This window comes from Camelus bactrianus, chromosome 1 (assembly GCF_048773025.1).
Source record: "Camelus bactrianus isolate YW-2024 breed Bactrian camel chromosome 1, ASM4877302v1, whole genome shotgun sequence".
Lineage (NCBI taxonomy): Eukaryota > Metazoa > Chordata > Mammalia > Artiodactyla > Camelidae > Camelus > Camelus bactrianus.
This window is the reverse complement of record NC_133539.1, coordinates 112,413,348-112,435,612: the sequence shown is the minus strand read 5'-3', so window position 1 is coordinate 112,435,612 and position 22,265 is coordinate 112,413,348. Positions and strand designations below refer to the sequence as shown.

General features: G+C 44.2%; 1 protein-coding gene across 5 annotated transcripts in view; it reads left to right on the top strand.

Annotated features, from left to right (window-relative positions):
* The window catches only part of RARB (retinoic acid receptor beta), a 374,880-nt gene that overhangs the window by 282,954 nt on the left and 69,661 nt on the right, over positions 1-22,265 (top strand). For all 5 annotated transcript variants that reach the window (XM_074371378.1, XM_010947754.3, XM_010947751.3 and 2 more), the window contains exon 3: positions 143-284. In XM_074371378.1, the coding sequence (XP_074227479.1) occupies positions 143-284 (142 nt within the window). The remainder of the gene's footprint in view (positions 1-142; positions 285-22,265) is intronic.

Here is a 22,265-nt window from a genome sequence, read left to right as displayed (position 1 = left end):
TAAGGCTGAAATAAGTTCACTTCTCTGCTGCCAGCACTTCATTACTCAGAACGAGCAGCCAATGCATTGATAAGGTTGGCTTTGATTTCTCGTGAAGCTCAGTAGTTTTGCTTAGTTTTCTCATCTTCTTGCTTGCTTGCAGGGGTTTTTCCGCAGAAGTATTCAGAAGAACATGATTTACACTTGTCACCGAGATAAGAACTGTGTCATTAATAAAGTCACCAGGAATCGATGCCAGTACTGTCGACTCCAGAAGTGCTTTGAAGTGGGAATGTCCAAAGAATGTAAGTGGAGTCTCAGAGACTTCTTTTGCCTTTGCCTTATCTATAAATATGATTGCTCAGCTTCCAAAATCAAGTTGTGGAGGATGCCGGTGTGTGGAATTCAGACATGACACTAATGATATATTCTTGCTAATGGTAGGTGTAAACAGAGACAGCATGAAAATCGCATAACTGTGGGGATTTCTGGATAGAACTCGAATGGTATTTGTTGGGTGTTGTGGACGGTGGACTGTCTTCCAGAGCAGTTACTAACCAGCTCTGTATCTCCAAGCCCCCAGTCACCCGAGCATGTCCCACAGCCACTCAGAGACTCCATTTCCCCATCTTGATGGTAGGAATAAAGAGCTTTGCCTGTTTGGATGAGAATAAAATGAGAGGTGAGGCATGAATAGTAACCCTCATCAATAATGTACCTTTTTCAGAGAGGAGAGAGCGTAAAACTTTGCTGTCGAAGAAACATTTAGAAACTTGGCACGTTGGCATTTTTCCGAACTTGATTCAGCTTTTTTCCTCCACACTACGTCCTCCTCCAAACAATTATACACTTTATTAATTCAGAAGAGAACATTTTAATATATTAAAAATTAGTGGTCCATGATCATTTGATTGTGGGGATTTGAACTATACATGCTTTGATACAAGCAGAGTGTATAGGGCACAAAAAAATCTTTAGTTATATTTTCTCCTTGGTGCTTTCAAATGAAGGTCATGAGAAAATGCTAGGCAAATGGCCTGGCTCAGGCTGGTCTCTGGAAGATGCAGGGATGTGTGCCAGGGTGCTGATCCCCACTCATCCCATCACTTGGGGGTCTGAGTGGGGCACAAGGCTGGGTGCTCTGAGGGGCTCTGGAGGTGCTGAGCCCATGCCCACTGTCCTTGATGAATGTGGGATGAAAAGCCACCGTCCAGCAGTGGGGTTTGAAGACTTATGTTCGGGTCAGAGGCTCTTGGATTTTGGAACTGGGACATGTGGCCATAGTGGGGAAGGCTGGCTGAGGTGGGAAGAACCCAGAGGCGGGCAGCGCTGCCCGAGGGTGCACAGCTGGCTGACTGTCACTCTCCTGAGAGCTGTGATTAGGGGATATTTCCTTGGTGGTCCACCCAGCATCCATCCTGTCCCTCACCTTCCCTAAGTGTACCCAGGGCTTTAATATGCTTTTCCACCTCTTGACTTTGTACACTTCAGGGAAGATATCAAGGTTGGATCAAGTCATTTGACTCCAGCCAATCAGTATATTTCTGTCCCAGCCACAGTCACTAGTTCAGGGTGAACATGTAACCTAGGCTGGTCCAACGAGAATGAGTTCAAGACTCATGCTTATGATCCAAAAAAGGAAAAAAAAAAAAAAAGGAAATTAGACTTCATCAAAATTAGAAATGTCTGCTGTTCAAAAGACACCGTGAAATTGATGAAAAGACAAGTCACCAATGAAGAGAAAATATTTACCAATCTCACATCTGATAAGGACTTATATCCAGATTGTAGAAAATGCTCTGAAAACTCAGTGATAAGAAAGCAAATAACCCAATTAGAGAACAAAACAGAACTAACTAGTACTCTTCAAAGATGCCAAGATTATGAAAGACAGGCAGAGACATGAAAGCTGAGTGCAGGACATGGCCCCGAGGGTCCTGGAGTGGAAGGAAGCTCCTATAAGAGACATTTTGGGGACAAATATTGAAATTTGAATATAGACTGTAGATTAGGATATCTCATTAAGTCAACTTTAAATTTCCTGACTTTGATCATGTGCTGTGGTTACATAAAAGCATGTTCTTATTCTTGCTGTCTGCAACCAACTCTCCATAGTTCAGAAGGAGTGTGTTTGTGTGTGTGTGTGTGTGAAATGAGAGAGAGAGAGGGGAAGGAAATGTGGCAAAATATTAAGGCTTGTGAATCGGAGTCAAGGGTTACCCAGGGAAAGTATTCTTTCTACTATTCTTGTAACTTTTAGCAAATCTGAAATTTTATCAAAATAAAATGACCAAAAGACTCATGCTTAGAATATTGGGACAGAAGCAGCCTGCCTTCAGTGAACTTGAGCAAGGATGCAAGTTGCCACAAGTGCTCCGGGTCAACCCTCTCCAACCCGAAGGGAAGTCAGCTGTAGGACAGAGCAGGCTCTGTGGGTGGAGGAGTGGAAAGACAGACAGAACCCGGGCCCTGACTGGCATCGTGGAACTGCTGGACCAACCAACCCTGGAAACTCTGCCTCTATAACAATATCATTTTGTTATATTTGCCAAGAAGCGCTCCTTAAGGCAGCTGGGGCTGGGGCCACATTCATATTTAAGGTCCTGATGAACGAGCACAGCCCGGGTCACCAGACAGGGAAGCAGCCTGTGCACATCCCTTCCCGGAGGGTCGTTTCCTCCAGGTGGTTCCATCTGCAGATGATGGGTCAGTTGACCACATTTCAGCCAGTTTCCGCTGACCCCCTCCAAACTTTAGAGCTATTGGATTATGCAAAAATCAATGCACGTGAAGACATGGAGCTTACATTTACTTATATTTACTTAGCTGAGGCCCGGAATCCTACTGCTGGAGAGAAAACGTGATGTTGACTGAAATAGGCAGATTATTCATATGTGTTAAGTGAGACTCACAGGAAGTTCCCCCAACTCCCCACTTCTGGTCTGACGTTCTGTAGACATGGATGTTACCCTGCAGTTCTGTGGGAGAATGTCAGTTCAGGCTAAAGTTATAAATGAGTAAGCCAGATGTGGACTCAGGGTAAATCAGTACTTTTGCATTTATTTTGTGTGGGCTGGAGACCCATTTCCTGCTTACATTACTTAAAACCCATATCCTGCTGCTCTGTAAAAAACTGGCAGCTTGGTTGCCAATTAAAAAAAAATAATGTTTACCCCCACAGGAAAATTCTAGTTTCAACCCTCAAGAAACTTATCACCTTAATTAGATTTTAAAAATATAGAAATGGGAAGAAAATGGGATCATTATGCTCTGGTAGACAAAAATAAATATATTTTCCTTAGAAGGAAATTGAAGGGCGAGAAATAAACACTTGGAGTATGGTGACTGAGGGTCTAATAGAAAATTTTAAAAGTTGAAACAGAAGGAAGCCAGAAAAAAGGAGACTCAGTAGCCAGTTACACCACAGTATACACGACTGAAATTAACCCAGGAATAATAGACACTCACAGGACGTTAGGGCCGAAAACGGATCTTAGAGATTGATTTTCACTCACCTCCTTCACTTGACACACAAGTACACCAGGACCCAGAAAGATGAAACGGTTTTCCCAGCAATCCCTGACTGGCTGAAGACAGAACCAAGGTTACAATTCAAGTCGGCCTCCTCTCCTTGCCAGGCTTTCTTTGCAATGCCAAGATTAGCAAGACTTGCATTCGATTCCAGCCGTAGGTGATGTCAGTCCCTTAGCATACGTATCAATACTCTCTGGATGCAAGGGACAGAAAACCCAGCTCCAACTTGGCATAAGCTAAAAAGCATCAGTACCTGTAACTGGTCAGTCCGGCGGAGGAGGACTGGCTCCCAAGGCTCACATCTGTTGTGGGGACAAGCCCGTTGTTCCTCTTCATCTCTAATAGTTGGGTTTTGTTGTTGTTGTTGTTTGTTTGTTTGTTTGTTTTTGCTGCATTGGTTTTGTTTCTGGGAAGACTTTCCAAAGGGCTGATAAAGATGGAAATAGTCTAACCAGCAAAAAGAGAGATCCATGGTTAGTGCCCAGGGACCAATTCTCATTGGCCTGCCCGGGTCATGTGACCTTCTATGACTACAGGACTTGGGGGCGGGGTTGCAAGGTAGAATGCTGTGATTGGCTAGTTCTGGGTCATGTGCTCAGGATTGAGGTTGGCCCCACCCAAACCACGTGGGCCAAGAGCATGGGATGCAGTGTTTCTCATTGGGTGAATCAGGGCACAGTCGAGAAGCAAAAATTTCATGTTCACCATGAAATATGAAGCCCCCAGTGCTGTTCCCCATATGTTCTTTTTCTTTATGCTGTGGGGGGTAGGGAGGGGGGCGGGAAGAAAGAAAGAAACGTAAGAATGATTTTACAGCAGTTGCTGCCATGGACAAGGTGCTTTCTGTGCACCAGACACTGCATAAAACACTTTGATACTTTATACCGTCTGATGCTCATGACAGCCCTGTAAGACAGGTTGGTTATAATTCCTCTCTCCCCCTTTTTCAGGAAGAAGTGGATGCTGAGTCACAGAGAGGTACTTACTCAAGGTAGCACACTTGGGAAGGGGCAGGCTGGATTTGGACCAAGGCAGTAATACATACTACCTGCCGTAAAAAGCAGCTTTTAAAACTCTGGGTTCCCAGGGACTCACTTTATTGCCAGTGGTTAATAAAACAGCAATCATACTCCTTGCTCTATACTAGAGATGTACGCCCTAGAAAATCATGTGCAAATTTAATTTTTATAGATCGAATTTGGTTTTAAATGTATAAGGGGATGTACTAGTAAAAGAAATCCTTTAGTGTGGCCCATCAGAATAGCATGATTATTCCTTCATTTTTTTCTTCCATAATTGCCAGTGGGAATACGCTGTATTTTCCAAGGGCTTTGTACAATAGGGGAACACTTTTTGTAGAGGAGTAGCTATTTGTCAGAGCGTGGGATTTGAAAGGGGTAACAGCAAGGGAGAAAAATCGATTTTCAGCTGCATTCTAAAAGTGGTACAGAAATTTATGAAGAACTTGGGGAGGAGGCAAAGAAAGCGGAATGACTCAGAGTTGAGTGATGAGCTTCTGCTGGTGGGCGGGAGGCTTGTAAGGGTGTCGGCCAAGGAAGGGGTGCAGCAAAGCCTTGAAATAAAAACAAGAAAAAAAAGGACTGAGAGTAAGAGAAGACACAAAATTGGGGCGTGTGAATGAGATGTGCAGATTGGGGTGCAGCTTGCTATCCGGGGGTGGGGAGGAGACGGGTGAGCCGGTGCTGCCAAGACCACGTGCATTCGAGTCAGTTACAGAAATCCCAGGGACAGTTCAAATCTTAGAGCCAGGGATCCGCGAGCAAACTTTTTTAAAAAGGGGTGAAATAGAAAATGTTTTGGCTTTGTGGGCCATGTGGTCTGCATCTCAGCTCCTCAGCTCTGCCACTGTAGCACAAAAGCAGCTACAGAAAATACCCAAAGAGGGGTGACTGCGTTCCCATACACTTTTATTTATAAGAACAGGTGTAGGGCTGGCTCTGGCCCGGAGGCCACCGTTTGCCTACCTCTGCTTGACGTGGCCCACCCCACAGCTCACCTGGCTGCGCTGCCCTGGCTGCTCTGGGACCCTGTCCCCAGCTCGCCTCCCTCCCTCATCAGTCTTCTACTGACCGTCACCCCAGTGTCCAGCCGCCCTGAGCGTGCTGGCCCGAGAGCCTCACACCTCCACGTTCCTGCAAAGGCTGTGCCCTGGAATTGCACTTCCACTCTTTCCCCTTCATGTGAACCCCCAGGAGCCTGCTGATGTGTCACTTCCTCTCTGAAGCCACACCTGAGCCCCATCCCACACTCCAGGCGGAGTTATCCATCTTTCCCCCGTGCTCTCATAGGACTCTGAATGTACGTCCGAGAACCACAAACTTACATCAGATTGTCTTGCTTCCTGGCTTGATTATAAACTCCTGAAAGACAAGCATCCTGTCTTCCTCACCTTGTAGCCCCAGAAGTTGGCCTGATGCTTTGCTCAGTGAGGTTAGATGGGTCAAGTGGTTTAAATGTGGCTGTTTTAAAAGACAGCCAACCCCAGCATCTCTGTAGCTTCACTTCTTGGGACGTTGTCAGGCCCAAAGCCGATCTGGGTATAGTCTGTTCCACTGCCAGTCATTCATGTCTCTGCTTCGGGCCCGGAACAGGTTGTGTAACTTCTCCAGGGCTGTGTCTTCCACCTGGGTAAGAGGAGCCCTGGTGTTGACTAGGAGCCTGGGGATGACGTGGCCATCGATGGTTTTCATCCTGTGTAGACAGCAGTGGATGAAAACAGCTGGCTTCCTCTTGCCACTTCCCTCCCCTGGAAGATATCAGATCTTCTAGTGGGTTTGCCACGGGAGACCTTGAACTGCGCCGGCCTCATGTGTAACTGCATGCAAAATCCCGGGACAGAGGAGAGGCTGAAATGGACAAGGGGCAGAGCTGGGGCTCACTTTTGCCGAAGTTGCTATTAAGTTGCTCACTGGAAAAAGGCAGGTATGGAGGGACAGGCTGGACATGGGGGTCAGGAGGACCCTAAAGGAAAGTGGAAGATGAGACTTATTCCTAAATGAAGATTCGTGTGCTGTGGTGAAGGGGGATGGTGGCCCCTGGGGCCTCTGACATTGGCCCAGGGCGCCCCCCCACCCCCTGTCTGTAACACATCCTATTTCTTCTTTCCTTTTTGAAAACCGCTGCCCATTAATTTACAAAAGAACCTCTTTACTTTGCTCTATGGTTTTATATTTATGTCATCTGTGCCTTTGAGTGGTAGGCAAAAGACGTCTTTGATTTCATTTGAGAATGCTGGTCAGTGTTTATTTCACTGCATTTTTCCCTATGACACTTTCATAAGTGTTTTGGTAGAATAGAGCAATTGAATAATCTCTGAATTTAAGAGTCCCTAAGCACTCGTTGACAACTTCTCATGGGGGACACATTGAGCTTAAAAACAGCTTTTCATAAAGTCTCTAAATTCCCGATTTATACTTTAGATGTGAATGTCCCCGTGGGTAGACTGGACGCCATGAATGTGCTTTGTCTGGACACTTGGATACTTCCCCAAGAGGCTCCTGTTGTTCTCAGTGTCCCTCATTTCCCCTTTAGTGTTAAACGTACATTAAAACAAACCTTTTGGATTTAAGGCCCTTAACCTCAGTTAAAATCACTTTTCTTGCTGCACAGATTATATTGATATGCTCGTATGGCTGGATTTTACTGGCTTAATAACGAGGAAATTCATATTGTAGGTTGCCCTGTGTACTTGGAAAATTACATAAAAATCGTTGTCAGGGCACTTAACGTCTTTCTAATTTTAGTTTATTTCTTCATTTGTTCCCCTGTCCTCGCCTGTTACTATGTTTCCAAGGTTCACCATGATCATTTTGTTCTGTTCAACAGAGGTGGAGCACGAACCCCGTCTTCTCCTTTCGCCCCACCGTGCACAGATTCCCCCAAAGCACACCCCCTCCAAAGTAAATGAAAGACTAGAAACTTTATACTTTTATATCTAAAAATGTCATGGAAGCTGGAAAATAAAAACCTGCTGCCCCGTTCCACGTACCAAAAGTTACTATTTTCCTGCCTCTGTCCAGGAGATTTAAAAAGGAAAAAAAAAAACAAAACAAAACAAAACAAAAAAAAACACCACCAACAGATTCCATTTGGGCACCAGCAGCCGGTGATGTCTTGAAGCCCATTAGCACTCAGACTCCAAAGGAAGTATTAAAATTCCTGCAACTTTACGAACACGTATCTCCCCGCAGCCTGTCTCCTGGAAGCGGGACCCTCAGCACTTTCTCACCTTAGAAGAAGGAGAAATTTCCATTACACAACAGGGCAGAGCACAGGAAGGAACAAAGGGCTTTGAGGTTAGCCTGAGCTGGCTTCAGATCTGGTCCTACCCTCCGGCTGTCTTGTCTTGGGCAGGACGTGTGATTTTGCTGCAGGTGGCCCAGCTGACCCACAGCGTGGACAGTCTGGTCTTGCTGGAGTGTCTTGTGCCTCTGACCTCATGAGGGTGATGCATTTAGCGTCCTGCCTGGCACCCAATAGGTCCTAAGTAAATGTTACCTGTCCTCTCGGCTTCCTCCTCTGGTGCTGACACAGGGTCTGTTCGGTGCTGGTGTCGTTGCTGCCACAGGCTTTCTTAAAATTTTAACATCTACAGCCTGGATCCTCCTTCAGGACAAAAGTGAAAGGCAGAGGCTCTGTTCATGTTGAATTGTTTCTAACGCCACTGTGTAGATGTACAGCCCCAAATATTCTGTCACCACATTAAGAATAAAGCTTGCAGGCATCGTTTCTAAAATAAACATCCGCCTTCCTTGGCTACTGTAAACTTGGAGGCAGATGGCTCATTTGCCCGGAGATGCCGGGACACGTGTAATCAGAGAATGGGCTAGGATCCTGGCACCGGAGAGCCCTACTTCTTGGGGAAGGCTGACCTGGGGTGGTAGAAAGGATGCTTCCTGCATTGTCAGCTCAAGGTGAGGCCGCTGGGGTCTCCTGGGCAGTGCCAAACCCAGGCCACGTTGTCACCGAGGCAGAGACTCCCTCCCACCCTGCATCCTCCTTTTTCAGCCTCTGTGGCACCTTCCAACTCTCCGCTTCCTTTATCTGGGGCTCTGTGGCCTGCCTTCCCCCTGGATCCATCATCTCCTTCCTCCCAAGCACGTCTTATCACCCTTTGGCCTCATCAGCAACACCGCTTCTGCAGGCAGCCACGTGGGAGGAGAGCTGGGGAGGACGAGGGTGATGATGTGACAGCTGACGGTCACAATGTGCTATGACAGCCACAAAGTCTCCCAAGGCAGGTCATCCCCTGCGGTGGGTAGGACAGGCGTGGATTCTGATCCTCGGTGTCCTGAAATTCAGAGAGGCTGAGACCTGCTTGAAGTCTCGGTGCTGCCATAAACCCACAGGCCCGATTCCAGTTCCCAGTATCTTTTCAGCTTCACTTTGCTTCTCTAAGAAAGTTCTTGTGTGTATTTAACGTGAAAAAGTCCTCAGTATCTTCACCCATCTTTGCTCCCAAGTCACGTACGCTATCATTTACATATATGATTTGATTTGATTTGATATGTGTGTTGGTTTAATACAGTATTTCCCCTGCTATAAAGTCTGCATCCAGTGATGTGAAACAGAATTGTTGGGAGTACTGAACTTAGCATCGGATTATGTCAAATCGTGCAGTGAAAAAGTTAATTCTGTTTTTAGTATGCATTCAGTCTTCTTATTGCCAGTGAGAAAAATCTCCATTTGATTCAGTATGTCCTTTGCTATCCCCTCTTTTTGACAGAGAGGACAGGCAACAAACCGTCCCTAGTTAGGACTAAATTATGTTTACTTCAGAGGTGTGCAAACTTTCTGAAATGGCCAGATAGTGTAGACCTTAGGCTTTGCAGGCCATTGGGCGTTAGTTGCCACTACTTAACTCTGCCGTTGCAGCCTGAAGTCTTCGTAAAGGCACGGCTTTGTTCCAATAACACTTTATTTACAAACTCAGGCAGTTGACCTGAAAATGCTGTTTATTTTCTCTTCTTACCTCGTACTTACGGCCAATGCTACTACTTTCCTCTTTGTAGTAGTAAACAAAATTCTCTAAAATTTATTCAACCAAAATATTAATTTAGACAAAAATCATCAGAGGATACTGGCCTGAGAGTATGTGGAAAACCATGAAGGTAGTCATGGACTGAAGTTTGAGAAACCCTGGTTTTCTGTGTCAGCTGGTCAGGTGTTCTGGTACCTTGACAGGAACAGAACCACATCTGGGGACCCTTGCTTGTTGGTCTGGATCCCCCCGACCTGCCTTTGTCTTGCCCACGCCCCCCCCCAGCCCTCTCCCCACCCTGAGCCACGCACAGCAGAAGGGCGTGGGCCTCGCTTGCTTGGATCCTCAGAGCTTCGTCCTGTCCAGGGTAGGGTCAGTATCGGGTGGGTCTGTGGGGGAGGGGTTTCAAGCATCAGGACGAACTGGAGAGGGATTAGGAGAAACCAGGGGCCTCCAGAGCATGGTTTGCTTGTCTCCTGCTTCTGAAGAGCAGTGGGCAGTGTTGGGGCCGAAGGCACAGACCCGAGGGGCAGCTTGGACTCACAGCACAGCCCACCACTTACTTGGCTCCGTGCCGTCTGGGGCAGGTGATTTCCCATCCCTGCGCCTCTGCTTCCTTGTCTGTAACGTGGAGATCATAATAGCACCTACTTTATCTGGCTACTGTGGGGAATGAATGAATGGATTTATGGCAGCGACTAAGGACATTTCCTGCCTAAGTGTCAGCTCATGTTACTCTTCCTCCTGCTACGGTGATGACCCATCCTGGCCTCCAAAGAATGGCCTGTTCAGGTGACTGGATAAAGAAGGTGTGGTATATATGTATATTCCATTGTACAGTGGGATACTGCTCAGCCATAAAAAGAATGAAATATGCCACTTGAAGCAATGTGGATGGACCTAGAGATTCTCACACTAAGTGAAGCAAGTCAGAGAAAAACAAATATTATATGATACCACATACATGAAATCTTAAAAAAAAAAAAACGACACAAACGAACTTATTTATAAAACAGAAAGAGACTCACATAAAAAACGAACTTACTGTTACCAAGGGTCGAAGGTGGGAGAGAGGGCTAAATTAACAGTTTGGGATTAGCAGATATAAACTACTATACACAGAATAGATTAGCAAGGTCCTGGTGTAGAGCACGGGGAACTACATTCAATATCTTGTAGTAGCCTAAAATGAAAAAGAATATGAGAAACAATATATATAGTATAACTGAGTCACAATGGTGTACACCAGAAACTAACATAGCATTGTAAATCAACTATGTCTCAGTTTAAAAAAACAAAAAAGGATACCCTGTTCGGTCATCAGTATGGTCCTCAGTGACTGTACAGGACATTTGCTCAAAACAAGAAGTACTCTCAAATTCAACATTTGTCCTTGGGGGCTCAGACCCAGCACCACACAGCCCAGCACCAGCACTGAGCCACGGCCCTTCGCCACTTAGAGAATCAGCTCCAAGTGAGTCAGTGTGAGTGACAGCCCTACGCAGACAGCTCAGCCCGCCCTGGACACCGACCAGAGGTCCCCACGTGGGCCACTGCTGAGCACTGAGCACACTGGTCGGAGGCTATAGCCTTGAGTGTGATGCTGTCCCCACCTGCCCTCCCTCCCTCCCGCTTGTCCTTCAACCCACCTCCCTCCTAAGGGTGCTCCTCCAGCAAGGAGCAGGTGGGGCCCATTCTCACATCCCCACACTGTGACATGTTCATGGCACCTCTGCGGGGTGACTTTCAAAGTGTCAATGAAAATAATCAATAAACGTTCAGTAGTAAGAATAGAAAAGAGATATGGATGCATGTGCACGACTGAGACATTGTGCTCTACACCAGAAACTGACACGTTGTAACTGATATTACTTCAATTGAAAAAAAAAAAAAGGAATAGAAAAGAACTTTATTTAAGCCAAACTGAGGACTAGCCTGGAAGCCCACTTCCCAGGTTACTCTGAGAAGCTGCTCTGGAGAAGCAGGATTTCAGCACACTTTTATGTCTTGTCAGGAAAAAGAACATGAAACAAGCCATGGATACATTTCTTCAAGGTTTATTTAAAAAAAAAAAATGAACAGACCAGCCCGTACACGTCCGGCACGTACAGTATAGCCTTGAACCTGGGAAGGGAGTCTTATCATCAAGGGAGGACCAGCACTGGCGTCCCGGGAAGAAGGGCATTTAATCTTTATTTTTAACATGGACATTCTTTACTTCTGGTCAATGTGCCTTTTACTTTAATAATTAAAATAGATATACAATGTATGTTTGATAGGCCACAGACAGGCTGTGTCAGTTAGCATCAAATTCAGGTTAACTCAGGTGTCAGCCAGAATGGCTTCCCCACAGCTGAATATGTGAACATTTCTTTTATTAAAGGTCAGGCTCGTTTTGAGTTCAGGAGGGAGGGATGTGTGGGGTGGGAGAGGAGGGAGCACAGCAGGTGGCCCCTGCCCGGGCTGGGAGCATCCCGAGGGCAGGCACAGAGGTGAGGCCCATTCTTATTTGGGTCCTCGACATGATGCCTTGTATTTCTAGCTCATTCTGCAGTGGGTTGGAGGCAAAGAGTACCGGAGAAGTGGAGATCCCAAATCAGAAACTTTTATCTGATCTTCCCAAGAGTTAGAGTTTGAATCAGTGCGTTGATACATTGAGCCCATTTTTACTTTTTCCATCTTGCCTCCTTCTGTAATTTGCATATTGCCCCCTTTGATGACATGAAGCCTGGTTGTCGTTTGTTCCGTGGTGGATGTAACCAGATAGTGCTTGTAAATCGGTCCGAAGAGAGAAGATTTGCTTTCCCTCAAAACTGTACACACACGTACACCACATTTCATCCAATCTATAATTTGTTAAGGCGCAGTATAATTTTATGTACCACTAAAAAGAAAACAGCGCCAATTAAACTAAGGCACACCAAAGACTGCAGGACAGGTGGCAATTTCAGAGACGGAGAGAGGGAGAAACCAGATAGCAGCTCTGTAAGAAAAGGAAGCGTCTCACATGCTCGGCTGGAAATATCCTATGTTTTCATCTTGAGCTATTTTTCATTCTGCTTTAAATAGACATTGATGATAAAACCTCAGTGCCCAGAGACAGTCCCCAGCACAGAGAGGTGGCTGAATAAATATGCAAGGACTTCTAAAATAGCTGGCAGAGAGCCCTTTGTTTGGAAACAAATGTCTCTGTGAAAATAGCAACCCGAAATTCTCCTGCAGTCCCCGGGTTCCGGGGCCATGAACATGGCCCTTGAAGTACCTTCTCCCAGTGACAGCAATTCTCTGGAGGGTGGCTGCCTAAATTGCTCAATAAATCCATGCATACAGTTCAGCCTGGAATTTGCTCTTCCTGGAGTGGTACTGAGCACGTAAACCAGTCTGCCATCACACAATATTAACTCTCACAGTTAGGTTATCTCTCCCATCCCTCTACCTTTAATGCTGGGAAACAAAGAGTTGTGTTGATCCCATGAACGGGATTAATGGAGACAGGCATCTTTTTAGTGCTGGGACCAAGGACACCCTATTTCCTCAAGAGAAGGAATGTTTTTGTCCCAAATTCACACTTAATTGAGCTGACACTTCATCTCGCCAATATAATGGATCTCCATGACTTTAAAAAATTTCTCATGGTTTTATTTTCCAAATGACTTTAGGACAGAAATGTTCTGTTTTGACATTGGAGGGTGCAAGTCCCCCATTCTTCCTTGTTTGTTTCTTTCGGGGTTGTTTAATAACATCGCCTGACTTCTAAACAGCATTTTGATTTGGCGACGTTGTTTAAATCTTAAAATAGAACGAACGAATTTCCCTGGTGTTTCAAAGTGGGGCCGCCCAGGAGGCAGTTGTGATATGGCCCTGCCAGAGGGAAAGATGGAAGTTGCTTCTAGTAAATTCTGTCGACTTCGGGATTTACTGAGGCCAGGAAGAGAATTACGTGCAAACTGTAATGGGTGAAGGATTCCCACTATGTGTCCTGGAAGTGTCGGGACCAAGCTCCTGAACAACTTTAAGCTGAATGGAAATTGGGATGGAAACTGAGCTGTGGCACCCTTGGACTCTGAGCTCTCAAAAATGTGAAAATATACAACTCCGAGTGAACGCCCTGCCTCCAGAGAGACGCCAGGACTGCCTCCTGCTTCTGGGGTCTGAGCCTACACTTGGAGATGGCCTTCCCCATTGTCCCCAGGATGACAGTGGAATCCAGGGATACAGAATGTAAACCCGTGCATTTTTGCAAACAGTCCCTTTTGTGTGGCTCCGTGTTCCTGAATAATAGAATGACGTCCAGCAAATCGAACTCCCCCAGGTGCTTTACTCCACCAGAAAGGTTGACATTAAATAGATTAACACATTACGCTGTACACCAGAAATTGACACATTGTAACTGACTATACTTCAATATAAAATGAAAGAATTAATAATACCTAGTGTTGGTGGGACGTGAAGCAACTGAACTCTCACATGTGGCTGGTGGAAGTAAAAGTCGAGTCAAAGTTTGGAGAACTGTTTGGCAATATCTGCTAAGGGTGAGCATCCCAGTGTGACCCAGTGATCCACTCCTGGGGAGATCCTCGGGAGAAGTGATTGCCTAGGCTTCCAAAAGATGGTCTCAAGAATGTTCACAGCAGCTCTGTGCATGATAGCCCAAGGCTGGAAATAGCCCACGTGTCCATCAGCGGTAGAATGTGTAAATAAATTGTGACCTATTCAAATTACGGAATGTGCATAGCAAGAAAAAAGGAACTAACCACTAGTAAATACAACAGCATGGGTGAACCTCACAGACGTACTGTTGAATAAAAGAACTCAGAATAAAAGAGAATATTCTACATAATTCCCTTTGGATAAAGATTTAAAATGAACAAACCTAATCTCGGTACGGGGATGAGTATGGTGGTTACCCCAGGACTCTGGTGGGTGCTGGACGTCCTACACATTGATTGGGTGTGTGCATAACTGTGCGTGTGTTTTACCTCAATCAGAAAGAAAAAAAAAAGATGGAAATGTGCAGGTAAGATTGGAGAGGGCATGGATGGCCGATCCCTCCTGCGCAGAGAGAAATTGTGTTATCACAGATGACGAATGCCGCATCCTCTCATTAGAAGACTCCTCCCCTCTTCTAACACGTTAACATTCCTTCAGGAGGTGCTTTGACCTCTCCGCCTTTTGTCTTTTCCTCTGACTTGGGACCTTTACCACTTGCAGCTTTGCATACTTAAGGAGCACTAGAGATGGGACGTTATCCCTGAGTTACTCTGAGGATGGTTATGTAATGTCTCTAATCGCATCAACGCAACTAACCAGCTTTTCCCATTGGTGCCATGCACTGCAAATTAATAGCCCGTGGATCCATTTACAGCTTGTTGTGTTTCGGAAAACTATTTCAGCCATCAAATACTAAACAGCTTAAGAAGAGTTGTTATTTTCCAATGTTAAACTATCAGTAGTGTCAGTAAATTCCTCTCAGGTAGGTAAAGGGACCAAAGTATGATTTAAGCACCAGTGTAGATTCTAGTTTAATAATTAGTTGCTATTTTACAGAATAAAAAGTCAAAACAAGATGTCTTCTTATTTTGATTCACCCGTTAAAGGAAAACAGGCCTTTAAATTAGTAAGTGATCTAATTGAGAGTGGTTTAAAGAAGTTAACGAGAAGGAATGTAGCTAGTGGAATAGAAAGCCTACGTGGTTTTTTTTTTTTTTTTTTTTTTTTTTTTACAGCTATCAGAGTAATTTCTCTGTGAGACTGTTCACATTTAAAGAAAAAGTTCTTTAGATTTACAGAAAGTCCATCTTAATTTCTTTGTCCTTTTTATTATTTTTTTTAAAGTATTTAGTATATATGGATGACAAAACAGTAAAAATGGCAAATCCTTCCCTAGTACCAGTTGGCAGAATATGAACAATTATTTCAGCCTCTGGAACTTTAAACATGACGGATAGAATTTGTGGTTTAGTATGTTCGTGTATTAAAAATTTGATTTAGGATATGGAATATCACCTTAAGCATATCAAAACTAATGGAAGTTTCATTTCTGCAAAAAGGCAAGTATAAACAAACTCCAACCCTTTTTATGTAAATGTATTTCTCACTCAATGCCACCTCCAAAGAATGCAAGGGAGTCTATAAAAGTATTGTTTTAAAAAAATGATTACAACTCAACGGTGAAAAAGGCAACCTAATTAAAAAATAGACAACGGATTTGAATAGACATTTCACCAAAGAAGACATACAAATGGCCATAAACACACAAAATGAGACTCAGTGTGTTTAGTGATCAGGGAAGTACAAATCAAAATCACACTGAGTTACCACTTCACACCCACATCAAAAAAATAGACAATAACAAATGCTGGCAAAGAGAAGCAGAAATGCTCACACATTGCTGGTGGGAATGTAAAATGGTGCAGCCACTTTGGATCTGGATTTGGCAGTTCCTCAAAGAATTAAACATAGAGTTACTGTATCACCCATCATTTCTACTCCAGATGGGTACTCAGGAGAACTGAAAACATGTGCCCCACAAAAACTTGATAGAAATGCTCATTTCGGTGTTATTCATAAAAGCCAAAAAGTGGAAACAACCCAAATGTCTGCTAATTAATGAAGAGACAAATAAAACGTGGTCTATCCATACAGTGGAATGTTATTCAGCCATAAAAAGGGATGAAATACTGATACATGGTCCAACATGGATGGCCCTTGAAAGTATTATGCTGAGTGTAAGAAGCCAGTCACAAAGGCCACATAATGCATGAATTCACCTAAATAAAATTTCCAGAATAGGCAAATCCATAGAGACAGGTTATTAGGAGTGGCCAGAGGCTGGAGAGATTGGATAATGGGGAGTGACTGCGAGTGGGTTTCTTCCTGGAGTTGACAGTATTAGAACTTTGTGACTATATTAAAAACCTCTGAACTATACACTTTAAAAGGTAAATTTTATAGTATGTGAATTACATCTCAATTTTAAAAAGTGAAAGGATTAAAAAAAAAAAGTTAGGCTAATTGACTTAAGGGGAAATAGGAGAATAAACGTTGGAGTCAGATTGGAGCACTGAGGTGCATGCATCCTTGCACAAGGGTCCTGGTGATCCCAGTGGTGAGGTCCTTGGCGTCCACAGGATGAAAACAGCCTCAGTGTTCAGAAGAATCTCTGGTTTTCCAGATGCTGATGAATAGAGTTGGAGATCAACATCTCCCATGGGTCCTTCTAAAGAGAGTACTGGGAGGTATCCTTTAGAATGTCCTTGACATTTTTCATTGCTCTTCCTTGGGACATTGCTCCATGTACTTAAATCTTATCTGTTCCCAGATTGGAGGGGAAAAGGGCATAGACAAGCAAGGCAGTCTTTAAGACCCTACACCCCAAAAGAAATAACCGGGGACACAACATTGAAGAGGACATGGTAAAGACTGTCCCCTCAAAGCAAGGGTGGCCGCCCCTCTCCTCATTCCATTTTACATTTTATCATTTAAAAGCGCTCTCCTTCAAATACTGCCTCTCTGGATAGTCCCTCAGTTTTGTTTGACTTCCCTTTCTAAGGCAAAAATCAACTCTATTTTAGAATGTTTTTCTCTTTATTGAGGTATAATTTACGTATCTTAGTGGCACAGATCTTAAGTGTACTATTTAATACGTTTTGATAAATGTATACATCGTTCTAACCACCTTCCAAGTCAAGGTGTTAGAAGGGGACTGTTTGAACCTTCTGGGGTTGGAAGCTTCCGTATCTTGATTTGGGTACTGGTTATACTTAAAGTAGCTGTTCTGACACCTGCCACCAGAGATGAGTTTTGCCTGTTGAGCTTCACACGTGTGGAGTCCCAGTCTTCACTCTTTATGTCTTGTGCCTTTCACGCGCTGTGTTTGCAGGAGTTTTCCATGTGGGTGTTGGATATTCGCTCCTTATTTTGCTGAGTAGTATTCCGTTTGACAGAGAGGCAGTTCTCACCTAAATGGATATTTGGGTTGCTTCCAGTTTGGGGCTAAAACTGCTGTGAACATCCTTGTTTTGTACATGTTTTGTAGGGGACATAGACACTTAGTTCTCTTAGGTACATACTCAGGGGTAGAATTAGTAGGTCATAAGGACACATGTGTTTGATTAAAATTGGCCAGTTTTCCAAAGTGGTTGTACCAACGATTTCACTGATTTCCATCAGTGGTGTGTGTGTTTCCCAGTTGTTCCCTATCCTTGCCAAACCTCAATATTTGTTGGGTTTTTTTTTTAATTTTAGACATTCTACTGGGTATGAAGTGATCTCTCATTGTGGTTTTCATTTGCATTTTCTTGATCACTAATTATGTTACATTTCTTTTTAATTTCACAAAAGCTTGATCTGTTGTTAACTTAGAAAATATAAAACAAAACAACACATACTTTGCTCTCATATTTGTGAAAATATAAAGTTTAGAAGATAGAGCTCAAGATGTTAAAATTATTGTTAATTTGTGTTTGAGCCTATCTGTATTTTTATCTTAATATTTAACCTCAGTATACATTTGTTAGTTGTGTGATAAAGAAAAGAAGAAAAGCTATTAAAAAAAGAAGAGGTTAATTCCTTGACTGATTGAAGTAGAACTTCTGTTTTCCTTATCGTCTAGTACTTTCAGCCATGTCACACTGGATACTGACAATGCTTTAGACAGAAATGGTTGAGAACATAGATGCTAACACAGTTTTACACGTGTCTGTTTCCCCAGGGAGAAACAAATCCATTCTTATACATGCAGGGATCTTGATATCTGAGGATAACATCCATATTTACCTCAGTTTAGTAGACCACAACCCAGGGGTCAGCAAACTTGAGCCCGTGAGTCAGTCTGGTCTGCTGCCTTTTTTTTTTTTTTTTTAACCAGTAAAATTCTACTGGAGCATCGCCACATCCATTCACTTACGTATCACCTGTGGCTGCTCCCCCGCTGCAACAGCAGGGTTGAGTCGTTGCAATGAAGGCCATACCGCCCACAAAGCCTGAAACATTCACTCTCTGGCCCTTTACAGAAGGAGTTTGCCAACCCTGCCATAATCCATTCACTCTCCTTACATTTTCTACTTTAATTCAAACATTGATTGTGAGAGTTTAGTTCCATGCCAAACATATGTGCAGTTTGTAACTGCACCTTCATTTCTATCCAGTTCATATAAGCGACTCAGTGGTTATGTGCTTTACAATCATGTCTTGGTAATTCAATAGGGACCACATATCATTTCAACTTCGGACTGAAAATTCATTAACAAATCCTCTTTCAGCAGCACCCCAAGTTCCTTTCATGTCAGGTGCAGGAAAAATAAAAGGATTTTGTTCTGGGTAGAAATGCAGCTAACTGTGAAGCCATGTAACTTTATTATTATTTTTTATTGATGTACAGTCAATTACAATGTGTCAATTTCTGGTGTACAGCACAAGCCACGTAACTTCTTTAAAGACATGCAGATGAGAACTTTAACATCCAACTGATGACTTTTTTAGATACAAGTAGCGACTGTGCTTGACTTTCCTGTCTAGAACTTGGCTCTGAAAGCAGTTCTGGAAGAAGAGAGAGGAAATTGTTGGAAGCAGTGGCGCCAATGTTGGGACAGGTAGCATCCCAGGATTACTTCTCTTTGTCTAAAAGGTCACACGTTATATTAAACCACATACATTATAAATAGTGGAGTGCTTTGCCATTTACATCAGCTCATGACAAACTTACTACCCTTTACCTTTTGTAAACTTCCAAAGAGGAACTTAAAACAAATATACGTAAGTAAACTAGCATGGTGTCCTGGACCGTTTTAAAGATGAACCCAAGTCAGAAGAACATGACTGTCTCCCTTCTGTATCTTGTAATGTGAAGACATACATTTCTACCACTTCCACATCTAAGGGAGTTTGTGAGAACACAATATCGGGGGTACAAAAAAACTGTGAATGTGTTTTGACAAATCAAAATGCTTGAGAAACTGAAGATACAGTTGTGGTTAATTGTATTGGCCCAAGGCTGCAGAAGACCTTTTGTCTGGGACTCCCTGAATCAGATGGAAGCCAGGGCATGACTTTTCTCCTGAAATGCACATCACCCAAGACTTCCCATCTCACAGTGCTGAGCCCATCTCCAGCGGAGAAATGTACTCTGGGCATATGCTTGTCCCAGTAGGACCTCCCGACCTACTTAGCTTTCCAACTTTGCTCATCTGAAAACATACTCCCATCTTTCTTAGCGTTTCCTCCTGGAATCTAATTATGCGAAACCGGGGGTGCACAAACACCACCTCATAGCCACACTCATCACGGAGCTTCCTGCCTCAAGGGCGGAACAACGTGCACGTTGCTGCTGCAGGGAGCTGACAGCTTCTTCTAAGTTAGTCTTGCTGCCTCTGACAGTTTCTAGAATGTCTGGAAAAGAAAAACAAGAAACAAGATCCACATGGGCTTTGCTTCTGCTGGACTGAAATTCATTAATAAGTGGAGAAGAGGTCCACGCGATAAGCATGAATATGCCCTCTGTAGTCTAATGTCGTAGCATCTGTGAGAAAGCAGTTCACCCACAATCCCAGAGGTGAGACCTGGGGGCTGGCCATGCCCCCTGGCCAGGTGGCTGGCTGTGCGCAAGTCACTTACCCTCTCTGGGTGTTAGGTATCTGTCCAACACGGGCACTGAGGCAGCCATCAGTAGGATCCTTCCAGACATCGCACAATCTGAGACAACAGACTGTAGTTTCCCTTTAATTAGAGTTGGTAAGACCTCCTCAGTGAAAATCATATTTGCTTCCAGGACACAACTACAGTGAAACCTAATCCGTACTGTGCTCTGCTCCTAATAAAGTAGACAAAGAGTTGTTGAAGTGGTTTTGGAACATGATGATGTGCCCAGAGTGACTCTTCTCTGGGCTCTTTCTTCATTTGTCACCTTTTGGTGTGGGGAGCTCTGAACATTGCTGCCGTGGCGTGCTATGAGAGAGCAGCATCATTTTAGAGATGAAATACCTCAACACAAGGAGGTTAATGACCTTGTCCAAGAAAACAGATCGTGCAGAATACTTCACGTGGGCAAGAGGAGAAGCCGTCCGCGTGGCGCGGGAGATAAGAGAAGTTAAGTTGTAATTAGGCACGCCTCAGTCTCTAGGGATCTGGCGGGAACATGTAGAATTAGAAATCCAAGGTCTGTACTTTTTCTGTCGCTGGGCCATCCCTAGACGGCAGGTGGGAGGGGAGAAGCTAAGAGAATGGGCGTGAACAAGCCCTCCCTGCGCACAGGGTGGATTTGACATTCACACCCATCCCCGTACCCCAAGTCCCAAGCAAAGCCCACTCATCACTGACTTCCCATCCTTAAATTTGAAGGGTTCTTCACTTAGCAGTAAGGTTTTCTTTATAATCCCATGGATATAGGAGTTCCCCAGAGAAAGGTGGCAGATTAAATCATTTTTGATAACTTTAGAGGAAATAAGTGTTGGCTTCTATTTTGCAAGCACATTTGGCAGAGGAAGGAAAGAAGAAAGAAGGTTTGTGGGCACTTTGAGGAAGGAGCAAAGATGGATACCACCAGGAATGTCTGTCCCAGAATCAGCCTCGACACAAAATTCCATTCTGGAAACTCAGCCCCGGGGAAGTGAGAGGTCTGAGGTCCTCTCGGAGCTCCCGCCCCCAGCATTTTCATTCCTGAGGTGCTCCTGTCCTGCCCCCATCACCCAGGCCTGTAGGGGACTCTGAGATGTGTTGGGTACTATGGGTTATGGCCCTAGATTCTTGGCTCAGCCATCTGCCCATAGAGCAGGAGACCCAAGCTGGTTGGTCTCCAAGTTCCCATCGAGAGCATGGCCCCAGTAAGCTGGATAAGGAACAAAAGAACGTGCGGTCAGAATCCAGTTTAAATGTTCTACATTTTTATGGTGGTGTCTAGAAAGTTCTCTCTGTCACTGGAGCACATATTTAAGACAAGGAAATGTTTCAATTGCTGACAACTTTGCTCAAAAACCCAGCGCTTATCACACAGTGGTATCACAATAAACATGTCCATGAGGGTACTGAGAATATCACTGGTTTCCAGTAGGTTCTGCAGACATAACAGAAGCGTGATCTCTTTACATGTGAGAAGTTGAGGGATGTCTGTATAAGGGGATGGTTCTCTGCCCTTGTTTCTACTTGATTTCTTGATTTCTGCTCTCTTGCAGGACAAATCAAGTCCTTATAAATAGGAAGACTTTTTTCTCAGATACAGGGTGGAGCAATCACTGTTTAAAGGAGATGTGGGGTTAAGTTTTTTGTAAAGGGAATGATCCTTTTATAACGTGAGCAATCACCTTCAGGTGGTTGGATCTTGGCAGGTTTCCCATGAAACAAGTAAGGGAGACACTGAAAGCTCCTATTTAAAGACTCGGGGAGATAAGATTTGTAGAACTGAAATGACTTGTCCAGGGTCAATGGCTAATAGTGGTTGTGCTGTAAATAGAAGCTGGGTGCACTGATTCTGAGGGGAGATCCTTTATCACTGCAGCATCCTGCTCTTGGGAGAGCATTTTCACCAGCTGAGCTGAACAAACTACAAATTAGGAGCATCTAGAAGTCAGGGGCCATGTCTTGCCCCAAGGACTTCATGCAGTTCTCTCACAAATGTTTGGCAGGTGCTTTTTCAAAATGATGAGAAAAATGGCTTACCTGTGACTTCCGTAATTGAATGTAGCATCAGCCCTCACTCACACCTTCAGAATTAAAAGGAGGAAAGAATAACCATGAAAACTTCTGCAGTGACTTTTAC